At 37.8% G+C, this 23,241-nt stretch overlaps 1 protein-coding gene and 1 pseudogene across 2 annotated transcripts; both read left to right on the forward strand.

Annotated features, from left to right (window-relative positions):
* Positions 1,454-2,389, forward strand: Olfr396-ps1 (olfactory receptor 396, pseudogene 1; annotated as a pseudogene).
* Positions 3,807-14,672, forward strand: Olfr23 (olfactory receptor 23). 2 transcript variants are annotated; one of them, XM_006532447.2, is made up of 2 exons: positions 3,807-3,861; positions 13,655-14,672. In XM_006532447.2, exon 2 carries the CDS (start codon positions 13,695-13,697, stop codon positions 14,670-14,672), a length of 978 nt encoding a protein of 325 aa, XP_006532510.1. In that variant the 5' UTR covers positions 3,807-3,861; positions 13,655-13,694. The 2 variants fall into 2 exon arrangements, with proteins under 2 accessions (XP_006532510.1, NP_035100.1); NM_010970.1 differs by lacking the exon at positions 3,807-3,861 and having other exon boundaries at positions 13,695-14,672.
* The last annotated feature ends 8,569 nt before the right edge of the window (positions 14,673-23,241 follow it).

A 23,241-nucleotide genomic window follows, 5' to 3' on the forward strand; every position in this document is an offset into this window, starting at 1 on the left:
GTCCATGTGTGCAAATTATAACAGAAAGTCAAAAGTAGAAGGAAAGGACTAACCCAAGAAAGTCCTGTCAGGAAAGAATTAACAGTGTTAGATATTGTAATTTCATAGAGCATTAAAGTCTTTTAAAAAATGACTGCATTTTTTATTGGAAAATGCAGATAATAATATTAATGTTGTATTGGGTAAATGCAGTCAATAAGCAGGTAAAGAGCAGGCATGCCTTTCCAGAATGGAATCTACAATCTGTTGGAGTCAGACTGAAGCATTGGGTACTATAGGATGAGTACCAGACACAGTGAGGAAAAGCTAGTAGTTCTCACCTACTCTAGACAGACTTGGGAGACTTATCTTACAAAGCCAGAGATACTGAAGGATAAATGTCAATCCAGGAGAGTTGGAACAAATAGAAGAAACTGTCAGGCAGATGGAATATCAGGAAAGGCACAGAACACAGTAAAATATACCCTAAATCCAGCATAGCTGGAGAATATAATACAGAGTATTTGTATGACTAAATGTGACTGCAGAGGAAGGGAAACTTAGGGACATCAGTGTGAAGAGTGTCCCTGAAAGAAATTTATATTTTATCATCCAAGCACTGATAATCCAACAAACAATCGATTAGAAAAGAAAAATGATTTGATTTTTCACTTTATGTGTAAAGAGCAAAACAAAGCTCTTTTAAGAATGTATGGGGGTTCAGAATCAGAGTAAATTGAGATGTGGATACAATAGTTCAAGTGGGATAATAATTTCTTAGTAACAATTAGGATAAATAAAATATGAACTTCAGTATCTATAGCATTTATTAATGGAGTATAATAGTGAAAGAAATGAATGAATGAAATAAAACTATCAGATTTCATCTTTGATCACAGATTACTTTGAATGATATGGAAGAGTGAAGAATGATGGGATAGCAGAGGAAGGATCTGAATATGGGAGTTTTGTTTGGAATCTGCTGTGTTTACAAGGTCTGCAGCACATTCTAGAGAAAATTCATTCATCCTTAGAAATCAGAGTTCTGAGGATAAGATAGAAATCCAACCTGAGTCTTAAGTTTTTATGTAAGCCATTACATGAATTTCTCATTGCTGAAGATTTATAATCATAAAATAAGACAATCTTCAATAAGGCCTAAAGAACTTTGAAATGCAAGAAACTTGCAGAAGTGAACAAAATCATAATCACTGAGGCCACATAACCAACTCAGAAATAAGAGAAAGTCAACGTATATTGTATCTCAGATAAGAGGAGAATTTAAAGGATAAAATATTAAAACACATATAAGAAACCAAAGAATTCATTGTTATAGAAAGTCTAGCTATTGGGAATACAGAGATATGTGATTAATATAAGATTATTGTAAAGCACTTGTCTTCCATACATGTTCATTTTAATTATATATTCATAGGTAGCCTACTATTACCTTTATAGATACTACAGAAAGATCATGCCTAGAAACAACAACCAGACTACCATCTCTCAGTTCCTCCTCCTGGGTCTGCCCATCCCCCAAGAGTTTCAGCATCTGTTCTATGCCCTGTTCCTGGCCATGTACCTCACCACTGTCTTGGGGAACCTCATCATCATCATACTCATTCGACTGGACTCCCATCTCCACACACCCATGTACTTGTTTCTCAGCAACTTGTCCTTCACTGACCTCTAATTTTCCTCTGTCACAATGCCCAAGTTGCTGCAGAACATGCAGAGCCAAGTTCCTTCAATCCCCTATGCAGGCTGCCTGACACAAATGTACTTCCTTTTGTTTTTTGGAGATCTTGAGAGCTTCCTCCTTGTGGCCATGGCCTATGACCGCTATGTAGCCATCTGCTTCCCTCTTCATTACACCAGCATCATGAGCCCCAGGCTCTGTGTGAGTCTTGTGCTGCTGTCCTGGTTGCTGACCATGTCCCATTCCATGCTGCACACTTTGCTCTTAACTAGGTTGTCTTTCTGTGAAAACAATGTGATCCCCCATTTTTTCTGTGATCTGTCTGCTCTGCTGAAGCTGGCCTGCTCTGATATTCACATTAATGAATTGGTGATATTGATCATAGGAGGGCTTGTTGTTATACTTCCATTTCTACTCATCACAGTGTCTTATGCACGCATCATCTCCTCCATTCTCAAGGTCCCTTCAACTCAAGGCATCCACAAGGTCTTCTCCACTTGTGGTTCTCACCTGTCTGTGGTGTCACTGTTCTATGGGACAATTATTGGCCTCTACTTATGTCCATCTGCTAATAACTCTACTCTAAAGGACACTGTCATGTCTATGATGTACACCGTGGTAACTCCCATGCTGAACCCCTTCATCTACAGCCTGAGGAACAGAGACATGAAGGAAGCCCTAAAAAGAGTGCTTCAAAAGAAAACTATCTTTTGACTATGAACACCACATTTCAGATGATTTTATGGAGTAATTTAGTAGTATACAATTACTAGACCCCAAGAGCAAATGCAGTTGCGGCTGTTCCTCCTACAAGTACTGCTGCTGCTGCCACTGCTGTTGCTGCCTCCCCTGCTCTTGTTTTTTGCTGCTTGTTGCTTGCTAGTTGCTGGTTGCATACTGGACATATTCTAGAAAGAAGATCAAAATTGTCACAGGGAACCCAAGGACCCTAACCATCAAGATGTAATCTAAGGAAATCCAATCCCCCCTTTCCCTCTAGCCTTCTTTCTTTTCTACCTAGTGTTGTCTGGTTAGATGTGAAAAAGGCAAAGATGGAATGTATAAATATGAACTCATAATTAGCCAAAACTCTGCCCACAAGAACTCTTATGTTATACTTTTCTAAATGATGTTTCAATTCCATACATCATTAATATGTGTCCTGGGATCTTATCATTGTGTTCTGAACTTTTTTCTCCTATGTTTCACTTTTAAAATATGTTTCATGACCTGATTTCAATATTCACAACAGACAGAAATCTCATCATCCATGATGTATAATAATGTCTCCCACATATAGCATCCTATAGAAAACTGAATACAAATTTGTATCTAAATGCTCTCCTCATCCTAATTTGTTTTCATTGCTATGTAATCTTTTCCAAGATGGCCTTGCTCTAAATAAACTTTTGTAAAACTGTCACTACAGCGTTGAATTTTGTAGGAATTATCTTATGCCCAAGGGCTGTAATTTTGCTCCACAATTGAGGCATTTAGCTAGAAGTGAATAATTTAGATTTTAAGGATTCTATTCCATGTTCATTTGTATTTTTAAATTTTGTACTCAAAAACTTTATAGATATGTATTTTTATTCTTCATATAAAGTAAAGTAGAGAAGGTAACCTGATTTGTTTTGCACCTAGAAAGTGGAGCTCAACAACCTCCCATAACACACAGTTTAAAGATATGAACCCATGTTTGAGGCATAAATGTGATTATTATACAATTTCTCTTCATTTTCTCTCACTCCTGAAAGAAAATATCCATATTCTTTTCAAAATCTTAGCATCAGGATGGCATGGACCTCCATTTATGTTGGATTTATTTATTCTGCTACCTCTTCTTATGGCAACCAACCTACCCCATTTCATCACTTTATATCCCTTTGTCAGCCCTTACATATCTATTAGTATCCTAGAGCTTCAAGACTCCCTGCTGTTGTTCTTAATTGTCCCAAAGATAACCCCAAGTGTGGTCCTGTGGCAACAAATCCAATATGAAGAATCTTGAACTCTTTGTGTGCTTCCCAAGAGTGACCTTTGTCTTTTATTACATGTCTTGATTTATGATGTCACTTTCTATCTAGTTACCTGAGCAACCACATCTATACATAGATAAACTTCTTATGGAAATTTGACTCAGACATGGCACATTATCATACCATCAGAAAAGTAACTAATATGTAAGTTGGTATCAGAGAGTAAGGTGTTGCTTTGAAGAACTGGACCATGTTGTTTTTTATTGATTGATCAGTTGGTTGGTTAGTGTGTTGGTTTATTTTGTTAATTTTTTAGGAATGTGGAAGAGTTTGTAACTTTAGACTATGAAAGTGATTGAATGTAAGTAGACCTTAAAAGGACCATTCTAGTAGGATACTGGAAGACAATCATGCTGAGAGCAATGCAGACTATGAAGCAACAGCTCAATATATTTCAGACGGGAACAATATTAACAACTGGTCTAGGTGCAGATTGCATGGTGTTTTAGCAGAAAATCTGGCTGACTTTCACCCTTGTCCTGGTAACATGGCTGAGAGTAATATTTAAATTGATGGACTAATTTCTTTCATAGAGAAATTTTCAATAATCCATAATTCTGAGTTGGTAGAATCATTATTACCTATAACACATATGTATGATTTATATGAAAGGAGCAATTTGGGCAAGAAATAAAACAAAACAAAAATGTCCAGCTTGGAGTGAAAAGAATCCTTAAGAGGGCTGGAAAAGAAACTGTAGTTGTTAAACAGATTAGTACAGTTAAGAAGAGACCTTCTCTGCACTGGAGCAATGTTAAGAGTAATCACATGGCAAGACCCATCCCAGCTAAGTTTCCAATTTGTAAAAGAGCATATGGGTGATTCAAAAAGGCCAGGCTCCAAACCAAGCTTATAGCTGTGGTTGGCAGATATGGATACACAGATATGGATATACTGTGCTGTTATCAGAGACATGGAAGATTTGAGAATGAAGGGTTCACAAAGTGTTCTTCCATGGTTTCAGGGAGCCACGAACAACAGACAGCAAGTGAAGTGTATGTGCTGAGAGGGCAAAAAACCATTGAATAAAGCTGTGAAATGGAATCCTGGGTTTTAGAAGAGAAGCCAATATGTTGAAGATGCCAGAACTAGAGCCATCTTAACCCTTTGATCATATAGTTCCAGAAGACAGAAATGGAGTTATAGAATTTGGGTTTTGATCTTCTGGGATTTGGTCTTTTTTTAGATCTAAAATTTATTATTTCCTTACTCCCCCCTTTAATGTTAATGAATATTCTATTACATTATACCTTAGGATTAGATTATTTTAATTTTTAGCTTATAGGAGGCTACAGTTGAGAGATTCCTTTGAGTCTCAGAAAACATTCTTGACTTTTAAATTGTATTGAGAGCATGAAAGCCATTGGACTATTAAAGTTGAATTAAGTGTGCTGTGCTTTATGATATGGCCATGAGCTTATGGTGGCAGAGGAATTGAATGTGGTCATTTTAATAAAAACGTGCTCTGAAGACTCTGGGTGTGAATACTTGGTACCTAGTTGGTGGCACTGTTTCAAAAGAGCAGTCTTGCCAGAGAAAGTATCCCTTGGGTCAGGCTTGGAGAGTTTAAAGACTTATCTAATTTCTACTTTCAATTTCTGATTCATGCTTCTTATTAAAAACATGAGATCATTACAGAAAACCAAAATCAATGAAAATGCCAAGAACAAGTGATCCTGGGGCACCCAGTCCCAACTGATAGATACAGCTACAACACAGCTCCTATACTGAAGTAGCTTCTAGGATAATCATAAAAGACAAGATAGAAAAATTGTAATATACAAAAAACAAGAAACAAGATTATGTCTGTTAGAAATGTCAGAGAAGCTATATCTATAGAATCTCATCAACATGGTTCAAGCAATGACAACAGACATGCTAACATGGGAGAGGAAAATCCCATGGAGCCTCAATTGTATAAAAATAACTATAGGTAAGTAAGAAATACTGAGAATGGGTAATAAAATAGCCTTGCCCAAGGATTATGCCCCCAACTGGTTATTCAAAACCAAGTACTCAGCCCAGGAATTATATACATAGAAGTATCTGGATTTATTAGGCTATTCACACACACACACACACACACACACGTGAAATGTGTATATATATATATATATATATATATATATATATATAGAGAGAGAGAGAATACATATTTTGCAATTAAAGGAAATAGGGCACAAATTCAAAAGGACAAGGGTTTGTATTGGAGTATTTGAATGAAGTAAAGAAAGGAGGAAATAATATGTAGTTTTATTTTAATTTCAACAAATAGAGCAATTACTATAAAATAAATATGAAGGTTCCTCAAAATTAAAAACAATATTACAGTATGCTGTAGCTAAGTGTCATTCCTTTTGAGTAAATATGTTCAAAAAGATTTGACACACAAAGATGTATCTACACCTCTATACTCATTGTGCAAAGAGTAACAAAAGTTAAGGTATTGAATCAGTATATATGTTATAAATGTCTAAAAAGTACAACCTCTCTTTACATTTCTTTGACATTCACACACACACACACACACACACACACACACACACACACACACATATATGCATATAATCTATATATCTATACAACTGTCTCGATATCTACATCTATGTCTATGTCTACTTCTATGTCTACATGTCTGTCTCAGTCTCTATCTTTATCTCTGTATCTGTATCTATATTGACATCTGTGTCTTTATAGATAATATAGCTATAGCTATGTAAATGTATCTGTATAAATATCTATATTTATTAAGTTATTGAACATACCAGTGTGCATGCTATATATTTCTAACTGATACAATCTTACCTTGGGTTTCTTTACCATATCTTCCTCTTTTTCAATATCTCTATCTCTATCTCTATATGGATAGAAAAATAGATAGATAGTTAGATAGATAGATAGATAGATAGATAGATGCATCAATCCTATAGTATTTAATATATATGTGTGTATACATATACATATATATTATATTGATTGAGAGATAGAGAGATAGATAGATAGATAGATAGATAGAATATTTGCATCAAAATTTATGAAACTGTAAACCTTCATGCTAAGTATAATAAGGCACACAAAGGAAACCTAGTGATAGAAGGGGTTGCTATGATAAAAGTACAATAAATTCACATCCAGAAATGTTATGAGAAACTCAGCACTTTGGATAATTACTACATTCCAATAAGAATTAATTTTCCATCTTCTAAAAAACTAATTAAAGGTACAAAGAAAAATAAACCCTACTGTTAAATTATATATGAAAGTGTATGAAAGAGCAAAAATTTAGATTTGATTTAAAATCATACTCAAGAATTTGAAACACATATAAATATACACATACATATACAACATATACATATACATATACATTATATATCATATACATCATATACACATATACATAGAGATTGAAAAGGATACAACATTTTCTCATTCTTTATTTTATAAAAATTTTCAAGAATTGTTAATGTTTAAATATTTTTAAAGATTTGACAAGAATATAAAAGAATTATTACAACTACATTTAAAAACTCCAAGAAAATATGAATATACTATACAAGCATAAAATAGAATAATAAAAAAATCAAAATTGTAAAAACAAAATTCAATGAATATAATGACAAAATAAAGTTAAAATACAAATAACACTGGAAATGAGAAACTCAGTAAGCCAAATAAAGTCCTCAATTGAAAGACTCACCAACAGAGTGGGTGAGGTGGGAAATGGAGTGTGAGGGCAAGAACAAAAGGCATAGGATAGGAATTGCTCAACAGAGGACAACTAAGAATATAAAATACATGAGTAAAACATGGGAGAAATCTAGGACACCAGGAAAGAAAAACCCTTTGAACTGTAGGAAAAGAAGAATGAGAAGAATGCCATGAAAAATACATAGCATATACTTCGGACAAATCATGAAATAAACATTTTCAAACATGGAGAAATAAATGCTCAACAATATACAAGAAGCCTGCAGGATCCCAAAGACAAAGGACCAGAAAGAAAACATGCTGTGACTTAATAAAAAGTTAAAATATTAAAAACACAGAATAAAAGATCAAGTCACTTGGGAAAACTCTCCCATAAGAATTACACCTGTTTATTGACAGAGACACCTAAAGACATAAGATCCTGGAAAAAAGTTTTAAGTTCTGAGAGAGCATATCCTTCAGCTCATAATACTATACCCATCAAAACTATCTATGAAAATTGAAAGAGAAATGAAAAGTTTCCATGATGAAAATAGCATATGGCCGGGCGTGGTGGCACACACCTTTAATCCCAGAACGTGGGAGGCAGAGGCAGGCAGATTTCTGAGTTCGAGGCCAGCCTGATCTACAAAGTGAGTTCCAGGACAGCCAGGGCTTTACAGAGAAACCCTGTCAAAAAACAAAAAAAAAAAGAAAAAAGAAAAGAAACGAAGAGGAGAGGGGAGGGGAGGGGAGGGGAGGGGAGGGGAGGGGAGCGAAGAGGAGAAGAGAAGAGAAGAGAAGAGAAGAGAAGAGAAGAGAAGAGAAGAGAAGAGAAGAGAAGAGAAGAGAAGAGAAGAGAAGACAGCATAATTGATTTTTGTGACCACTATGCCAGCCCTCATAAAAAGATAACTACAAACTGAAGAGAAGGATAAATACAACGAAGCTGCTAAAAGTCAGTAAAAATTCATTATAATTAATCCAAAAGAGGTCTAAGTTAACAAAAATAAATAAATAAAATGGCTATTTCTAAGCAAAATATTTTACTAATAACTGCATAATAATGCATTAATGCTCTTGATTTCCCCAACAAAATGACATATTTCAGCAGTCTGTATTAGGAAACAGAAGCTACCCTATGCAGCCTCCAACAATCACACTTTCCCACCAAAGACAGATTACACTGTAGAGTAAAAGACAGAAAAATGTCCTCCAACCTCCTCTACTCTCCCTCTACCCATTCTAATCCATACCTTATTTTTCTCTATGTATTTAGAAAGCAAACAGGCAAAAAATAAACAGTACAAGAAGCATACAAACATGTAAGAATACATGCACCCATACACATACATAAAAACCATAAGTCACAAAATCAGTAACTAAAATATATAAGGAAAAGAAAAAACCAAACAACCCAATTAAAAAAAAAAACGGGGTATAGAACTAAACTGAGAATTCAAACAGAGGAATCTTGAATGGCTGAGAAATACTTAAAGAAATGTTCAAAGTCCTTAGTGATCAGAGAAATGCAAATCAAAATGACCCTGAGATTCAACCTGACACCAATCAGAATGGCTAAGATCAAAACCTCAGGTGACAAAAAATGTTGGAGAGGATGAAGAGAGAGAACATTCCTCCATTGCTGGTGGGATTGCAAACTGGTACAACCACTCTAGAAATCAATCTGGAGGCTCCACCTAAAATTGGAAATAGATATACATGAAGACCCAGCAATACCACTCTTGAGAATATACCCAAAAGATGCCACACCTTGCCACAGGGGCACATGTTCCAGTATGTTCGTAGTGGCCTTGTTTGTGATAGCCAGAAGCTGGAAACAACCTAGATGCCCACAACAGAAGACTTGATGCAGAAAATGTGGTTAATTTACACAATAAAATACTACTCAGCTATTAAGAATGAGGACATCCTGAGTTTTTCAGGTAAATGGATGGAACTGGAAAATATCATCCTGAGTAAAGTAACTTAGACCCAAAAGGACACACATGGTATGTACTCACTAATAAGCAAATATTAGCCAAAAAAAAATTACAGAATGCCCAAGGTATAGTCCATTGTAGCCATCCAGCAGTCATGGACTAACTGGGTTTTTTTGAAAGGGTGTCCAGAAATGAAAAAAGATATGGGGGCAGGGTGAGAGAAGAATGAAGCCAAGACAAGGTTCTGATCAAGGCTCCAAGTTTAATATTCAGCACTGCATTTATATAGGACAAGCCCACAGACCCCATCCTTTGTTTCAGCTAGATTATATTTCAAAGCAAGGTCAACAGGCAGACTATTCTAAGTTCCTTGTAGAAACTTGCTCATGCAACCAAGGCAGATGACTCCACCTAAAGCATGTACAACCAAGGCAGTATTGTGCTTAAGTAGTTTAGAAATCTTCCAAATGCACCTTTAACATTCCATAAAATATGTTCTGGGCATGAAAGATACCTGTCAACTCTTAATGAAATCAATGACTACACATCCACCTATGAGTTCCATGCCATTACTATCTTCCCCTAAATGGAGCCAGTTGTCATCAGGAGTGGATCACTCACAGTTGCAAGATTCTTAATTGTTACAGAATGTTTCTAGCTAATTAATGTGTCTTTAGTGAGTTATTCCAGGGTACAGACCCCAGAGAACAAGTTCCCTCAGGCCCAGAGCTGAATATAATAGAAGACATAAGCAGGGATAATGCAGTGATTATGAACATAGAGGCATTACTTCACAGGTCTGCAATTAATATGAGAAAAAGGCCTCAGGCTTGACTGAATACATCCTAGGTGAGTTGGGAAGGATGCTGTTGTTTTCCCAGATTGTATGATAGTCTTCAGCATGCAGTTTTAGATTTGATATTTCCCTGTTTGATACCTCTCTGTCTTTCAAGTTTTCCTACCTTCTATAAGCATGTTAACTACTGTTTTCCAGATATATTTTGATGATAATATTCAGTTATATGACTACATATAATATTTTTAACAATTGCTATCACTTCAGTGTAACAACAGCTCTCTAGTCCACACAGGTTTTATGCACTACTTCTTAATTATTTTTTATTTTAATGTTATCTGAAGAAATTTCAAAAGAAATGGATTGATTTCATAGCATTCAATTCTTCTGAAGAAACTAATGACCTGTAAATTTCATATTAGAAATGGAACTTTAATTTTTCTAAAGAAACTTATCTGTTACCACATGGGGATCCATCCCATAATCAGCCACCAAACACAGACACTATTGTACATGCCAGCAAGATTTTGCTGAAAGGACCCTGATATAGCTGTCTCATGTAAGGCTATGTCAGTGCCTGGCAAATACAGAAGCAGATGGTCACAGTCACCTATTGGGTGGAACATAGGGCCCCCAGTGGAGGAGCTAGAGAAAGTACACAAGGAGCTGAAGGGGTCTGCAACCCTATAGGTGGAACACAATATGAACTAACCAGTACCCCCAGAGCTCGTATCTCTAACTGCATATGTAGCAGAAGATGGCCTAGTCAGCCATCATTGGGAAGAGAGGCCCCTAGGTCTTGCAGACTTTATATGTCCCAGTACAGGGGAATGCCAGGGCCAAGAAGTGGAAGTGGGTGGATAGGGGAGCAGGGTGGGGGGAGGGTATAGGGGACTTTCGGGATAGCATTTGAAATGTAAATGAAGAAAATATCTAATAAAAAATTAGAAATTTTTTAAAAAAGAAAACAGAAAAAAAAACAGCAATGCCCTGTCTTTGGGTGTGAATTAAAAATGTAATATTTTAATCAAAGAGTAACATCAACATTTTAGTAAATATACTGGTGAGTTTTCACTCACATTAAATTTTCAGGCATCATCTTAGATGATTCTCAGGTTACTGTAGCCAGGGAACATGGATTCCTATGTCTCTGGGAAACATGAAGCAGTTTACTTCATGCAGCATTTGCACATCAACTTTCTCATCTATGATTCCTAGTCACATTCAATGCCAGAAATGCTATCTTTTCAGTTACATCGGAAGCAAACTTCTGACAGATTCTGAGTTTTCAGTACATATTTTCTTTTCCTTGATCCCCTTAATGTTGGCAGATAACTGTGAAATATAAAATTTGTTAACTAAGATAAAATAGGCATTTTAAGAGGGAGACATAAGCAGAGAGTCTTTCTGCAAATCTTTATGGTTTTTTTTGTTAGTTTCAACATATCAAGGGTTTTATTGAAGTTGGAATATTTCAGAAATCCAAAGCAGTCATATTATATCCACACATAAGTGTGCATGAATGTGAAATTGATTGTAATAGAGAGAAAGTGTAGCTAAGCTCTCTGGATTAGGAACTGAACAATCTGAAAACTGTATGTGGACTGATATCCAGGGCAGACCTAGAAACTGTAGTCTTGCAACTAAAAGTACTCAACAGCCAGAGTGTTTTCTTCCTTGGGAGATTGCAGATTTTTCATCAGATTTTTCATCAATGTCTTCAGTTGTATGTATAAGGCTATCACATTATGCCAGGTAACTTGACTCACTCAAACTGCACTGTGGTAAATATAAATGAAATTGCACAATGTGTACAATACTAATAGAATGAACAAGCAGAGTTGACATATGATATTAATGAGAACTTGGGACATGCATATTAGAGAAGGATGTCACACAAGACTAGCATAGAAATATTCCCACACTTACTGAAATTGCCACCATATTTCTTAGCATTCTGATATCAATGACATCACATGAAACGGAGTATAATGATGTGCAGAGTATCACTTGATTTGGAAACAAGAATATGTCCCAAACATAAAACTCTATGATATTGTCCCTGTGTGTAAATTACAACAGAAAGTCAAAACTAGGGGTGATGGACTAACCCAAGAAATTTTTGTCAGGGAAGACTTAACAGTGATAGAGATTCTAATTTCACACATCATTGCTGTCTTTGGAAAAACATATCCTACTGAACAGTGGAGCTAATAATATTAATGATGTATTGGGTAAATGCAGTCAACAAGCAGGATTTCCCTGTTGCAGGTCAAAGGCAGACATGCCTTTCCAGAATGGAATTTACAATCTGTTGGGGTCAGTTATAAGAAGTTGACTGAAGCATCGAGTGCTGTAGGATGAGTACCAGACACAGTGGGGGAAAGCAAATAGTTTTTACCTACTCTAGACAGATTTGGTAGACTTATCTTAGAAAGCCAGAGATACTGAAGTGTAAATGGCAATCCCACAGATTGGCAGCAAAGAGAAGAAATTGTCAGGCAGATGGAATATTGTTTGTGAAAGGCAGAACACTGTAAAATATACCCTAAAGACCAACATAGCTGTAGATTATAATACAGAGTATTTGTATGAGCAAATACGATTGTGGAGGAAGCAAAAACTTAGGGACATCAATGTGAAGTGTGTCCCAGAAAGAAATTTATATTTTATCATCCAAGCACTGAGAATCCAACAAACAACCAATTAGAAAAGAAGGATGATTTGATTTTTCACTCTATATGTAAAGAGCAAAAAAAGCTCTTTTAGGAATGTATGGGGGTTCAGAATCACAGAGAGAATTGAGACATGGATTCAATAGTTCGAGTGGGATAATTGTTTTTCTATGTTAGTAATAATTAGGATAATGTGTACTTCATATCAGTAGCATTTAATGATGGAGTATAAATAGTGAAAAAAATGAATGAATGAAATACAACCGTCAGATTTCAGCTTTGATCAGATTCCTTTGAATGATGTGTAGTAGGGAAGAAGGATGCGATAGAGTAGGAAGAAGCTGAATGTGGGGATTTTGTGAGGAATCTGCTGTTTACGAGGTCTGTAGCACGGTCTAGGGAATTTTCATTCATCCTTAGAAAACAGAGTTCTGAGGATAAGACAGAAAGAAAGCCAACCTGAGTCTTAAGTTGTAATGTAAACTATTCAACTATATGAAGCTCTCATTGCTGAAGATTTATAATCACTAAATAAGACCATCTTCACTGAGACCTAAGAAAAATTAAAATGCAAAAAAACTGACAGAGGTGAACCAAATCATAATCACTGAGGCCACATAACCAACTCAGAAATAAGAGAAAAGCCAATGCATTTTGGTATCTCAGGTAAGAGTAGAATTTAAAGGATGAAATATTGAAACACATATAAGAAAACAAAGAATTTATTGTTATAGAAATTCAAGCTGTTCATAACACAGAGATAATGTGATGCATATGAGATTATTGTAAAGCCCTTGTCTTACGTATATGTTCATTTTATTATATATTTACAGGTAGATTATTACACTTACAGATATTTCAGGAAGATAGATCATGCCTGGAAAGAACCAAACTGTCATCTCCCGGTTCATCCTCCTGGGCCTGCCCATACCACCAGAGCACCAGCACCTGTTCTATGCCCTGTTCCTGGCCATGTACCTCACCACTGTCCTGGGGAACCTCGTCATCATTGTCCTCATTCATCTGGACTCCCATCTCCACACACCCATGTACTTGTTTCTCAGCAACTTGTCCTTCACTGACCTCTGCTTTTCTACTGTCACAATGCCCAATTTCCTGCAAAACATGCAGAGCCAAGTATCATCCATTCCCTATGCAGGCTGCCTTGCACAAATGTACTTCTTTTTGTTTTTTGGTGATGTTGAGAGTTTACTCCTTGTTGCCATGGCCTATGACCGTTATGTGGCCATCTGCTTCCCTCTTCATTATACCAGAATCATGAGCCCAAACCTCTGTGTGAGTATGGTGCTGCTGTCCTGGGCACTGACAACATTGTGTGCCATGTTGCACACTTTGCTCTTAACTAGGTTGTCTTTCTGTAAAAACAATGTGATCCCCCATTTTTTCTGTGACCTTTCTGCTCTCCTGAAGCTGGCCTGCTCTGATATTCACATTAATGAGTTAATGATAATGATAATTGGAGCACTTGTTGTTATACTTCCATTTCTACTCATCATAGTGTCTTATGCGCACATTGTCTCCTCCATTCTCAAAGTCCCTTCAACTCGAGGCATCCACAAGGTCTTCTCCACTTGTGGTTCTCATCTGTCTGTGGTGTCACTGTTCTATGGGTCAGTCATTGTTCTGTACTTATGTCCATCATCTAATAACTCTACTGTGAAGGATACTGTCATGTCTATGATGTACACTGTGGTGACTCCCATGCTGAACCCCTTCATCTACAGCCTTAGGAACAGAGACATGAAGGAAGCTCTAAAAAGAGTGCTTCAAAAGAAAATAAAACTCTCTTCTAACTATGGTAACTACATTTCAGATGTTTTTATAAAGTAATCAAGTAGTAAAAAAAAAAACAAAAAAACAAAAAAACCCACTAGATTCCCAAGAGCAGATGAAGTTGCTGTTCCTCCTCCTGCTGCTGGTGCCAATGCTGGTAGGGCTGTTGCTGTTGCTTCTGGTGGCGCTGCTGCTGCTACTGCTCCTTTTACTGCCGTTGCTACTTGCTGATTCTTGCTTGTTGGTTGTTTGTTGCTGGTTGCTGGATGCTGGTTGCTGGTTGCTGGTTTCTGATAGAACACATCCTAAATCAAATATCAAAGTTGTTGCAGGGAACTTGATGCCCCTAATCAGCAGGAAGTAGTCTATCAAAATCAATGCCCTCTTTTCCCTCTAACCTTCTTTCTCTACCTAGTGTTATAAGGTTATAAGTGAGAAGGACAGAGTTGCAATGTATAAATAGGAATGTGTCCTCAGATCTTATCATTGTGTTAAGAACATTTTTGAGGCTGTAGCATCATTTTTTTAAATATGCTTCATGACCTCTACTCCTCCCCCTTTAATGTTAATAAATATTCTGTTACATTGTACCTTAGAATTATATAATTTTCTTTTTTTAGCTTATAGAGGCTAAAGATGAGATATTCCTTCAAGTATCAGAAGACACTCTTAACTTTTTAACTGTATTGAGACTGTTAAAGACATTGGACCATTAAAGTTGGATTAAGTGCACTGTGCTTTGTGATATAGCTATGAGACTATGGTGGTAGAGGAAATGAATGTGTTCATTTTAATATAACTGAAGACTCAGTGCTTGAAAACTTGGTACCCAGCTGTTGGCAGGGTTTCATAAAAGCAGTCTTGCCAGAGGAAGTATCACTGGTGTCAAGCTTAGATAGTTTAAAGCCTTATCTGCTTTCTAGTTCTTCACTCTGATTTCTGTTTCTTGTTAAAGACAAGAGATCATTACAGAAAACCAAAATAAATGAAAATGCCAAGAACAAGTGATCCTGGGGTGCCCAGTCCCAACTCACAGATACATCTACAACACAGCTGCAGTACCTAAGGCTCTAGGATAATTGCAAAAGAAAAAATAGAAAAATTGTACGATCCAAAAGAACAGAAAATGAGATTATGTCTGTTAGAAATGTCAGAGAAGCTACTTCTATAGAGTCTTATCAACATGGCCCAAACAATGACAAGAAACATGCTAACATGGGAGAGAAAAACTCCATGGGGCTTCAATGGTATAAAAATAACTATAGGTAGGTAAGGGATACTGAGAGTGGGTAATAAAATAGCTTTCTATTCAGGTAATATGCCCCCAACTGGTATTCAAAACCAAATAATCAGCCCTGAAATTATATACATAGAAGTATATAGATTTATCGGGATATATATTTAACAATTAAAAATTAAGGCACAAATTTCAGAGAGGACTTGGGGTTGCATTGGAGTATTCGAATGAGGTAAAGAGGAAATAAATTGTAGTATTATTTTAATTTCAACATATAGAACAATTACTAAAAATGAATATGAACATTTCTCCAAATTAAAAACAATATTACAATATGCTGCAGCTATGTGTCATTCCTTTTGGGTAAACATGTTCAAAAGGATTTAAGTTAGCATACAACATATATATCTATACTTCTATACTCATTATACAACAAGTAACAAAGTCAAGGTATTGGATCAGTCCCTATGTTATACAGTTCTAAGAAGTAAAACCTCACTTTGTGTTTCTTTGACACCATATGACATGTCTACATCTATGTCTACATATCTGTATCTTTGTCTCTGTATCTGTACCTATATTGACATCTATGTCTATATGCATGACACTGCTATAGATGATGGAAGTATATCTAGCTATGTATATAACAATATTTGTTATGTTGAACATACTAGTGTATATGTCTTATATTTCTAAGTGATATATTCTTATTTTGGGTTACTTTATTATCTCTCTTTCTCTATCTCTATATCTACCTCTATTTCTAACTCTATCACTTTATCTGTACCTATATATTTGTCTCAACCCTGTTGTGGCTAATCTATATATGTATACCTAACACACACATGTATATATTTACAGAAAGAGATTGATTAGGATGAATCATTTTATACGTTTTTATTTTATAAAAATGCTTAAGAATTGTTAATTTTTACATAATTTTTAAAGTTTTAACAAGAATGTAAAAGTGTTAACTATACTTAACAACTCAAAGAAAACAAATATGCACAAGCCTAAAATAGAATAATAATTCAATAAATAGAGTGACAGAAGAAAATTCAAATAGAAATAACACTGGAAATGAGCCACTCAGTAAGTCAAATTATATCCTCAGTAAAAGCCTCCCCCACAGAGTAGGAAATGTGGGAAATGGAGTATCAGGATTGGAACACGAGGCAGAAGATATGAATTGCTTAATAAAGGGCAGCTGAGAATTTTAAATGAGTAAAACATGGAAGAAATCTAGGACCCCAGGAAATAACAACCATCTGAACTGTGGGAAAAGAATAATGAGGTGATTGCCATCAAAAATACATAGAATATACTTCCAATGAATCATGAAATAAACATTTTCAAACTTGGAGAAATATATGCCCGTCCATGCACAAGAGGCCTGCAGAACCCCAAAGACACAGGACCAGAAAAGAAACATGCTGTGACATAGTAAAGAGTTAAAATATTCCTTTATACTCTGCTCCACACTGTTTTCTTCCATGGATATTTTGTTCCCCCTTCTAAGAAAGATCGAGGTATCCACATTTTGGTTGTCCTTCTTCTTGAGTTTCATGTGTTTTGTGAATTCTGTCTTGGGTATTCTGACCTTCTGGGCTAATACCCACTTATCAGTGAGTGCATATCTTGTGTGTTCTTTTGTGATTGGGTTACCTCACTTAGGATGAAATCCTCCAGATCCATCCATTTGCCTAAGAATTTAATAAAGTCATTATTTTTAATAGCTGTGTACTGCCCAACCTGGGGATGCATCCCACATACAACCACCAAACCCAGACACTAATGTGGATGCCAAGAAGAACTTGCTGATAAGAACCTGATATAGCTGTCTCCTGAGAGGCTTGCCAGTGCCTGAAAAACAGAAGTGGATGCTCACAGCCATCCATTGGATGGAGCACAGGGTTCCCAATGAAGGAGCTAGAAAAAGTACCCAAGGAGCTGAAGGGGGTTGCAGCCCCATAGGAAGAACAACAATATGAACTATCCAGTAACCCCAGAGCTTCCTGGGACTAAACCACCAACCAAAGAAAACACATGGTGGGACCCATGGTTCTAGCTGCATATGTAGCAGAGTATGGCTTAGTGAGTCATCAATGGAAAGAGAGTTCCTTGGTTCTGTGAAGGTTCTATGCCCCAGTATAGGGAAATGCCAGGGCCAGGAAGCAGGAGTTGGTGGATTGGTGAGAAGGATGATGGGGTAGGGGATGGGCGTTTTCGGAGGGAAAACCAGGAAAGGGGATAACATTTGAAATGTAAATAAAGAAAATATCTAATAAAAAAGTTAAAATATTAAAAAAAGAATAAAAGATCAAGTCACTGGGGAAATCTCTCCCATAAGAATTATACCTGTTTATTGACAGAGACACCTAAAGACATAAGGTTGTGGAAAGATGTGTTTCAAGTTCTGGGAGAGCATAACTTTCAGCTCATGTTACTCTACCCACCAAAACTATCTATGAAAATTGAAAGAGAAATGAAAACTTTCCATTATGAAAATCACAGCACTGAATTTTGTGACCACTATGCCATCCCTCATGGAAGGTTAACTGCAAATTAAAGAGAAGGATAAATACAACAAAGTGGCCAAAGGTCATTAAAAATTTATTGTAATTAATCCAAAAGCGGTCTAAGATAACAAAAAAATCAAGAAAATGGATAGTTCTAAGGAAAACATTTTACTAATAACTGCATATTAATGTTCTTGATTCCCCCAACAAAATGGCATAGTTCAGCAGTCTGTATTAGGAAACAGAAGCTACGCTATGCAGCCTCCAACAAACACATTTTACTACCAAAGACAGATTACACTGTAGAGTAAAAGATGGAAAAATGTCCTCCAACCTCCTCTGCTAATCTCTGTACACATTAAAATAAATACCTCATTTTTTATATATATTTAGAACACAAATAGGCAAAAATATACAGTAGAAGAAGCATATAAACATGCAGGAATACATATACCCACACACATGCATAAAACCCATAAAAATCACAAAATCGGTAACTAATATATAAGCAAAAGAACATTAAGATAAAACATGAACAGATAATTATGAGATTTAAAGAAAAACTCCAAAAAAATCACCATTTAGTATATTTCTCTTGGCCATCTACTCCTGGACATGGAGTCTGCCCTTAAATGTGGTTTGTATACACAGTAAGACTCCATTGGAGAAAAGGAATGTTTCCTGTGAGAGTAATAATCAATAGCAGATAGCTTCTGAGTTAGGAATGGAGAATCATGTCTGCTTCGTCTTCTCAGCTCTGGGACTGCTATCTGATTTGACTTGTGTAGGCCCTAGGTGTGCCATCGCAGTCACTGGGCATTCACATGTGCACCCATCCTGTTGTGTCTAGAAGGCACTCTGACCTTGGTGTCTCCCATTCCTACTTTCTTTCTTTCTGCTTCCTCTTTAGCATAGTTCCGTGAAGGCAAAAATAGAACTTTAATGGACACACATTTAGGACTGAATATTCGAAGGCATGTCAATCTCTGCACATTGTACAGTTGTGGGTCTCCACATTTGTTTCCATATACTGCATGAGGAGGCTTCTCTGACAAAGGCTGAGCAAAACACTGATGTATGGGTATAGCAGAATGTAGTTACAGGTCATTATATTGAACATTTTGCTAGCAGAACAATAGTATTTATTTTCTCCTAGGTCCTTGGCATAAGTAGTCCTAGTTTCTTAGTCATCTGATCAGTGTCAGGTTTGGATTGCATTTCCTTGAGTGAGCCTTAAATCCAATAAGATAGTTGCTTGCTGCCCATACTCTTACACGCGTTCTCGCGACCGGCCAGGAAAGACGCAACAAACCAGAATCTTCTGCGGCAAAACTTTATTGCTTACATCTTCAGGAGTAAGAGTGCAAGCCCCCCATTGCTTACATCTTTAGGAGCCAGAGCGCCAGAGCGCCAGAGCGCAGAGCAAGAGCTCTATTGTTTACATCTTTAGGAGCAAGAGAGCAAACCCCAAGCCCCAAAACGAAAAGCGAAACCCCTTCCCTCTTAAGGAGAGTTATCCTTCGCCTAGGACGTATCACTCCCTGATTGGCTGCAGCCCATGGCCGAGTTGTAGTCACGGGGAAGGCAGAGTACATGGGGTGGAGAACTACCTTTGGCACATGCGCAGATTATTTGTTTACCACTTAGAACACAGCTGTCAGCGCCATCTTGTGACGGCGAATGTGGGGGGCGGCTTCCCACAGTTCCCCCTTTTCTATTAATAAGAGCAATAGGCCACCCATATTAATGAGAGTGGAGATAGAGGTCAAATCCCCAGTGTGCAGGTAAAGGAGCCGTACACATAACCTCCTCCCAGGCTCATCACCTAGAGGGGTCCTGGTCTGGTCCCGTGTTGTTTTTCCTGGAGGAAGGACACTTGAACACTCAACCTTCTTGAAAGATGACATGTCTCCCTAGAATAGGCTCATATATGCCGCAGAGCCCTTCTACTGCAGTGCTTAGCCGTGCAACTCTCTCGGGCTGCTGAAGCACACTCACTCTGTCCCGTGCAATGAGACTAGCCTCGTGGTGTGCAAGAGCTGAGTGGCCAGCGACCTATTGCTTAAGCATAGATGACCATAAATCAGGGGAAGCACCATGTTCTAAAGCTGCAAGCGCCTGGGCAATAACCACCTTGTCTCTCCTAAGTTTGGGCCTTAAGCTTACAGACCAACCAGAGAAGCAACACTAATCCACAGCAAAGTGTATCTCCAAATAATATCAATCCCACCCATTCTTTAAAGAAGGAAAATGCTGAGGAGATCCAATTGGGTAATCCTTTGGTCAGGGACAGGTCCAAGCGCGTGGAGTTGACCTGAAGTCTCAATTCCCGAAGGATCTGTTCAAATTCAGCCGTCCAATTCTGTAACATATACTGAGAAAGACTTTTTGACAAATTAGCTGCCCTAGTAAATTTCTCATACTGAATGGAAGTAACACACAATCCCGGAAACTTTTGTTCACATCCCAGCTATTTGCCATAATACATCTAGTTGTTCCTGGACAAGATCTATGAGTTGATTAACCAGCATGAGACCACCCTGTATCTTGACATTAGCTGAGGCCTGTTTATCTATGACTGTAGTCACTGAGGCTGACAAAGTGTTAATGGTGTCAGTCGTCTGGACCTGTCCAGACAGAGCCAAGGCTGTCTGAATCAAGGCCAAACCCAGTTCCTAGTTAGTGGTAAAAAAGCAGGGGAACACTTGAGCATTATACATCACCGGCATTGGGAGTGGAAATGTCGACATTATCCCCCAACGCTGCTCTCTCTTTATTATTGACGCCCTGGACATCACCAAGACGAGGGACATCAGTATTCCCTTGGTCAGTCTGGATTTTTCGGGTGAGTCTTTCTGGTATCCAAAATGGGTTGTCTTCATTCTGTGGGAAAACACAAATAGCTCCCCTGGATCTTATCAAAATAGGATCCGGGCCATACCATTTATTATCAAGGACATTTTTCCATTTAACCATCTCATTGGGCCTATCTGGCTCTGAACAATGACGTTCAGCCGCAGTATGGCCATGAGCATCAATATTTAAAAAATTGAGTGTAAAGAGTGCCATAGACACAGACACTCTTGGTACTCGGGGTAGAGTCTCGACTCCCCTCTTCTGCTTTATTAGATAGGCTTTGAGGGTGCGATGCGCACGCTCAACAATACCCTGTCCTTGAGGGTTGTATGGAAGTCCAGTCAGGTGGGTCACGTCCATCTGACGGCAGAACTGCTGGAATTTTTGAGATGTATAAGCTGGTCCATTATCAGTCTTAAGGAGTTTGGGTTTCTCTCAAGCACTCCATGCCTCAAGGCAATGTTGAATCACATGTGAGGCTTTTTCACCTGTTAAAGGTGTGGCAAACATTACACCAGAGCAGGTGTCAATAGAAACATGTAAATATTGATTTCTCCCAAAGGAGGAAATATGCGTGACATCCATTTGCCAGACCTGTAATGGCCTGGCATGAGTAGATAAAATTTGACAACAATCTAAAGGCATTATTAAGTAATCAGAATCACTTTCAGTAGAACCAATCCCTCTGGCAGCTCAAGGAATACCAGAGGAAGGAAAACAGCCATGTAGGCTTGGCAAAATTATTAGTGAGCTATTCTGTCCCTTTGTGATATAGAAAAGACAACTTGAGGACAAGAACAGAGAACCTGAAGTTCCCCTTTATAATCCTGATCTACAACTCCAGGGTGGACAATAAGACCTTGTAGGCTGCAAGAGCCTGCCTCTGTCTCTCTGGCCACAAAATCTGAGAAGGACTCCTGAGGTCCCTGGACGATCTTTGTTAGTTGTCCAGTGGCTTCACCTGCTCGGGAGAGCGCCTTCCAGGCCCTAATAGCCTTTTCATCTGATTCAGAACTACTAAGAACTGGCTCCTTGAGCTCATCTAGTGATGAGTATAGGTTCCTTCTCCTAGAGACCTCCGCTGATTGATCTTTTTTCTTTTCTTTTTCCTTCTCCTTCCTTCTAATCTCTCCCCAGGTATTCTTACCTGACCTAAACTTTTCCTCGGGTTCAAGACCCGTGGAAAGGCCTGTATACTTATTTTGTGTACCATATTTCCTCTTTGCTCCTACTCTCTCTCCCCGCTTTACTTCTGATAGATTGCCCTGAATTTCATCCAGAATTTTCAGCCCTGCCTTAACCACTTGATAACATGTGAAAAGGAACAAAAAGGCTCCTAACACTAGAAAAAGTTCAAGGCCAAACATACCTTGTAAAGCTATTTCCCACTTTACTTCTGATAGACTGTCTTGAATTTCGTTAGAAAGTTCAAGACCAGACTTACCTTGTAAAGCTATTTCCCACTTTACTTCTGATAGACTGTCTTGAATTTCGTTAGAAAGTTCAAGGCCAGACTTACCTTGTAAAGCTATACTTACGGGTACCCTGTTCCCCAGCTGAAGAGTTCTGAATTCACGCAGTTGAATCCTTCTCAACAGTCTGTGATGCGGGAACACTTTGTTACCACCGTTCCCCAGCTGAAGAGTTCTGAATTCACGCAGTTGAATCCTTCTCAACAGTCTGTTTTACGGGAACCTTTATGACCGTGACCCGCAGTTCTGGTTCCGGAATGAGGAATCTTCCTTGCGCCGGTGATGGTTAACTCCCGTCCCGAGTTTTCTTGTCCCGGGTTTTTTTTGTCCCGGATTTTCTCGTCCCGGATTTCGGCACCAACTCTTACACGCGTTCTCGTGACCGGCCAGGAAAGACGCAACAAACCAGAATCTTCTGCGGCAAAACTTTATTGCTTACATCTTCAGGAGTAAGAGTGCAAGCCCCCCATTGCTTACATCTTTAGGAGCCAGAGCGCCAGAGCGCCAGAGCGCAGAGCAAGAGCTCTATTGTTTACATCTTT

This window comes from Mus musculus, chromosome 11 (assembly GCF_000001635.26).
Source record: "Mus musculus strain C57BL/6J chromosome 11, GRCm38.p6 C57BL/6J".
NCBI lineage: Eukaryota > Metazoa > Chordata > Mammalia > Rodentia > Muridae > Mus > Mus musculus.

Coding starts and splice junctions, on each gene's coding strand:
- Olfr23 (XM_006532447.2), top strand. CDS start 13,695: ATGCCTGGAAAGAACCAAACTGTCATCTCCCGGTTCATCCTCCTGGGC.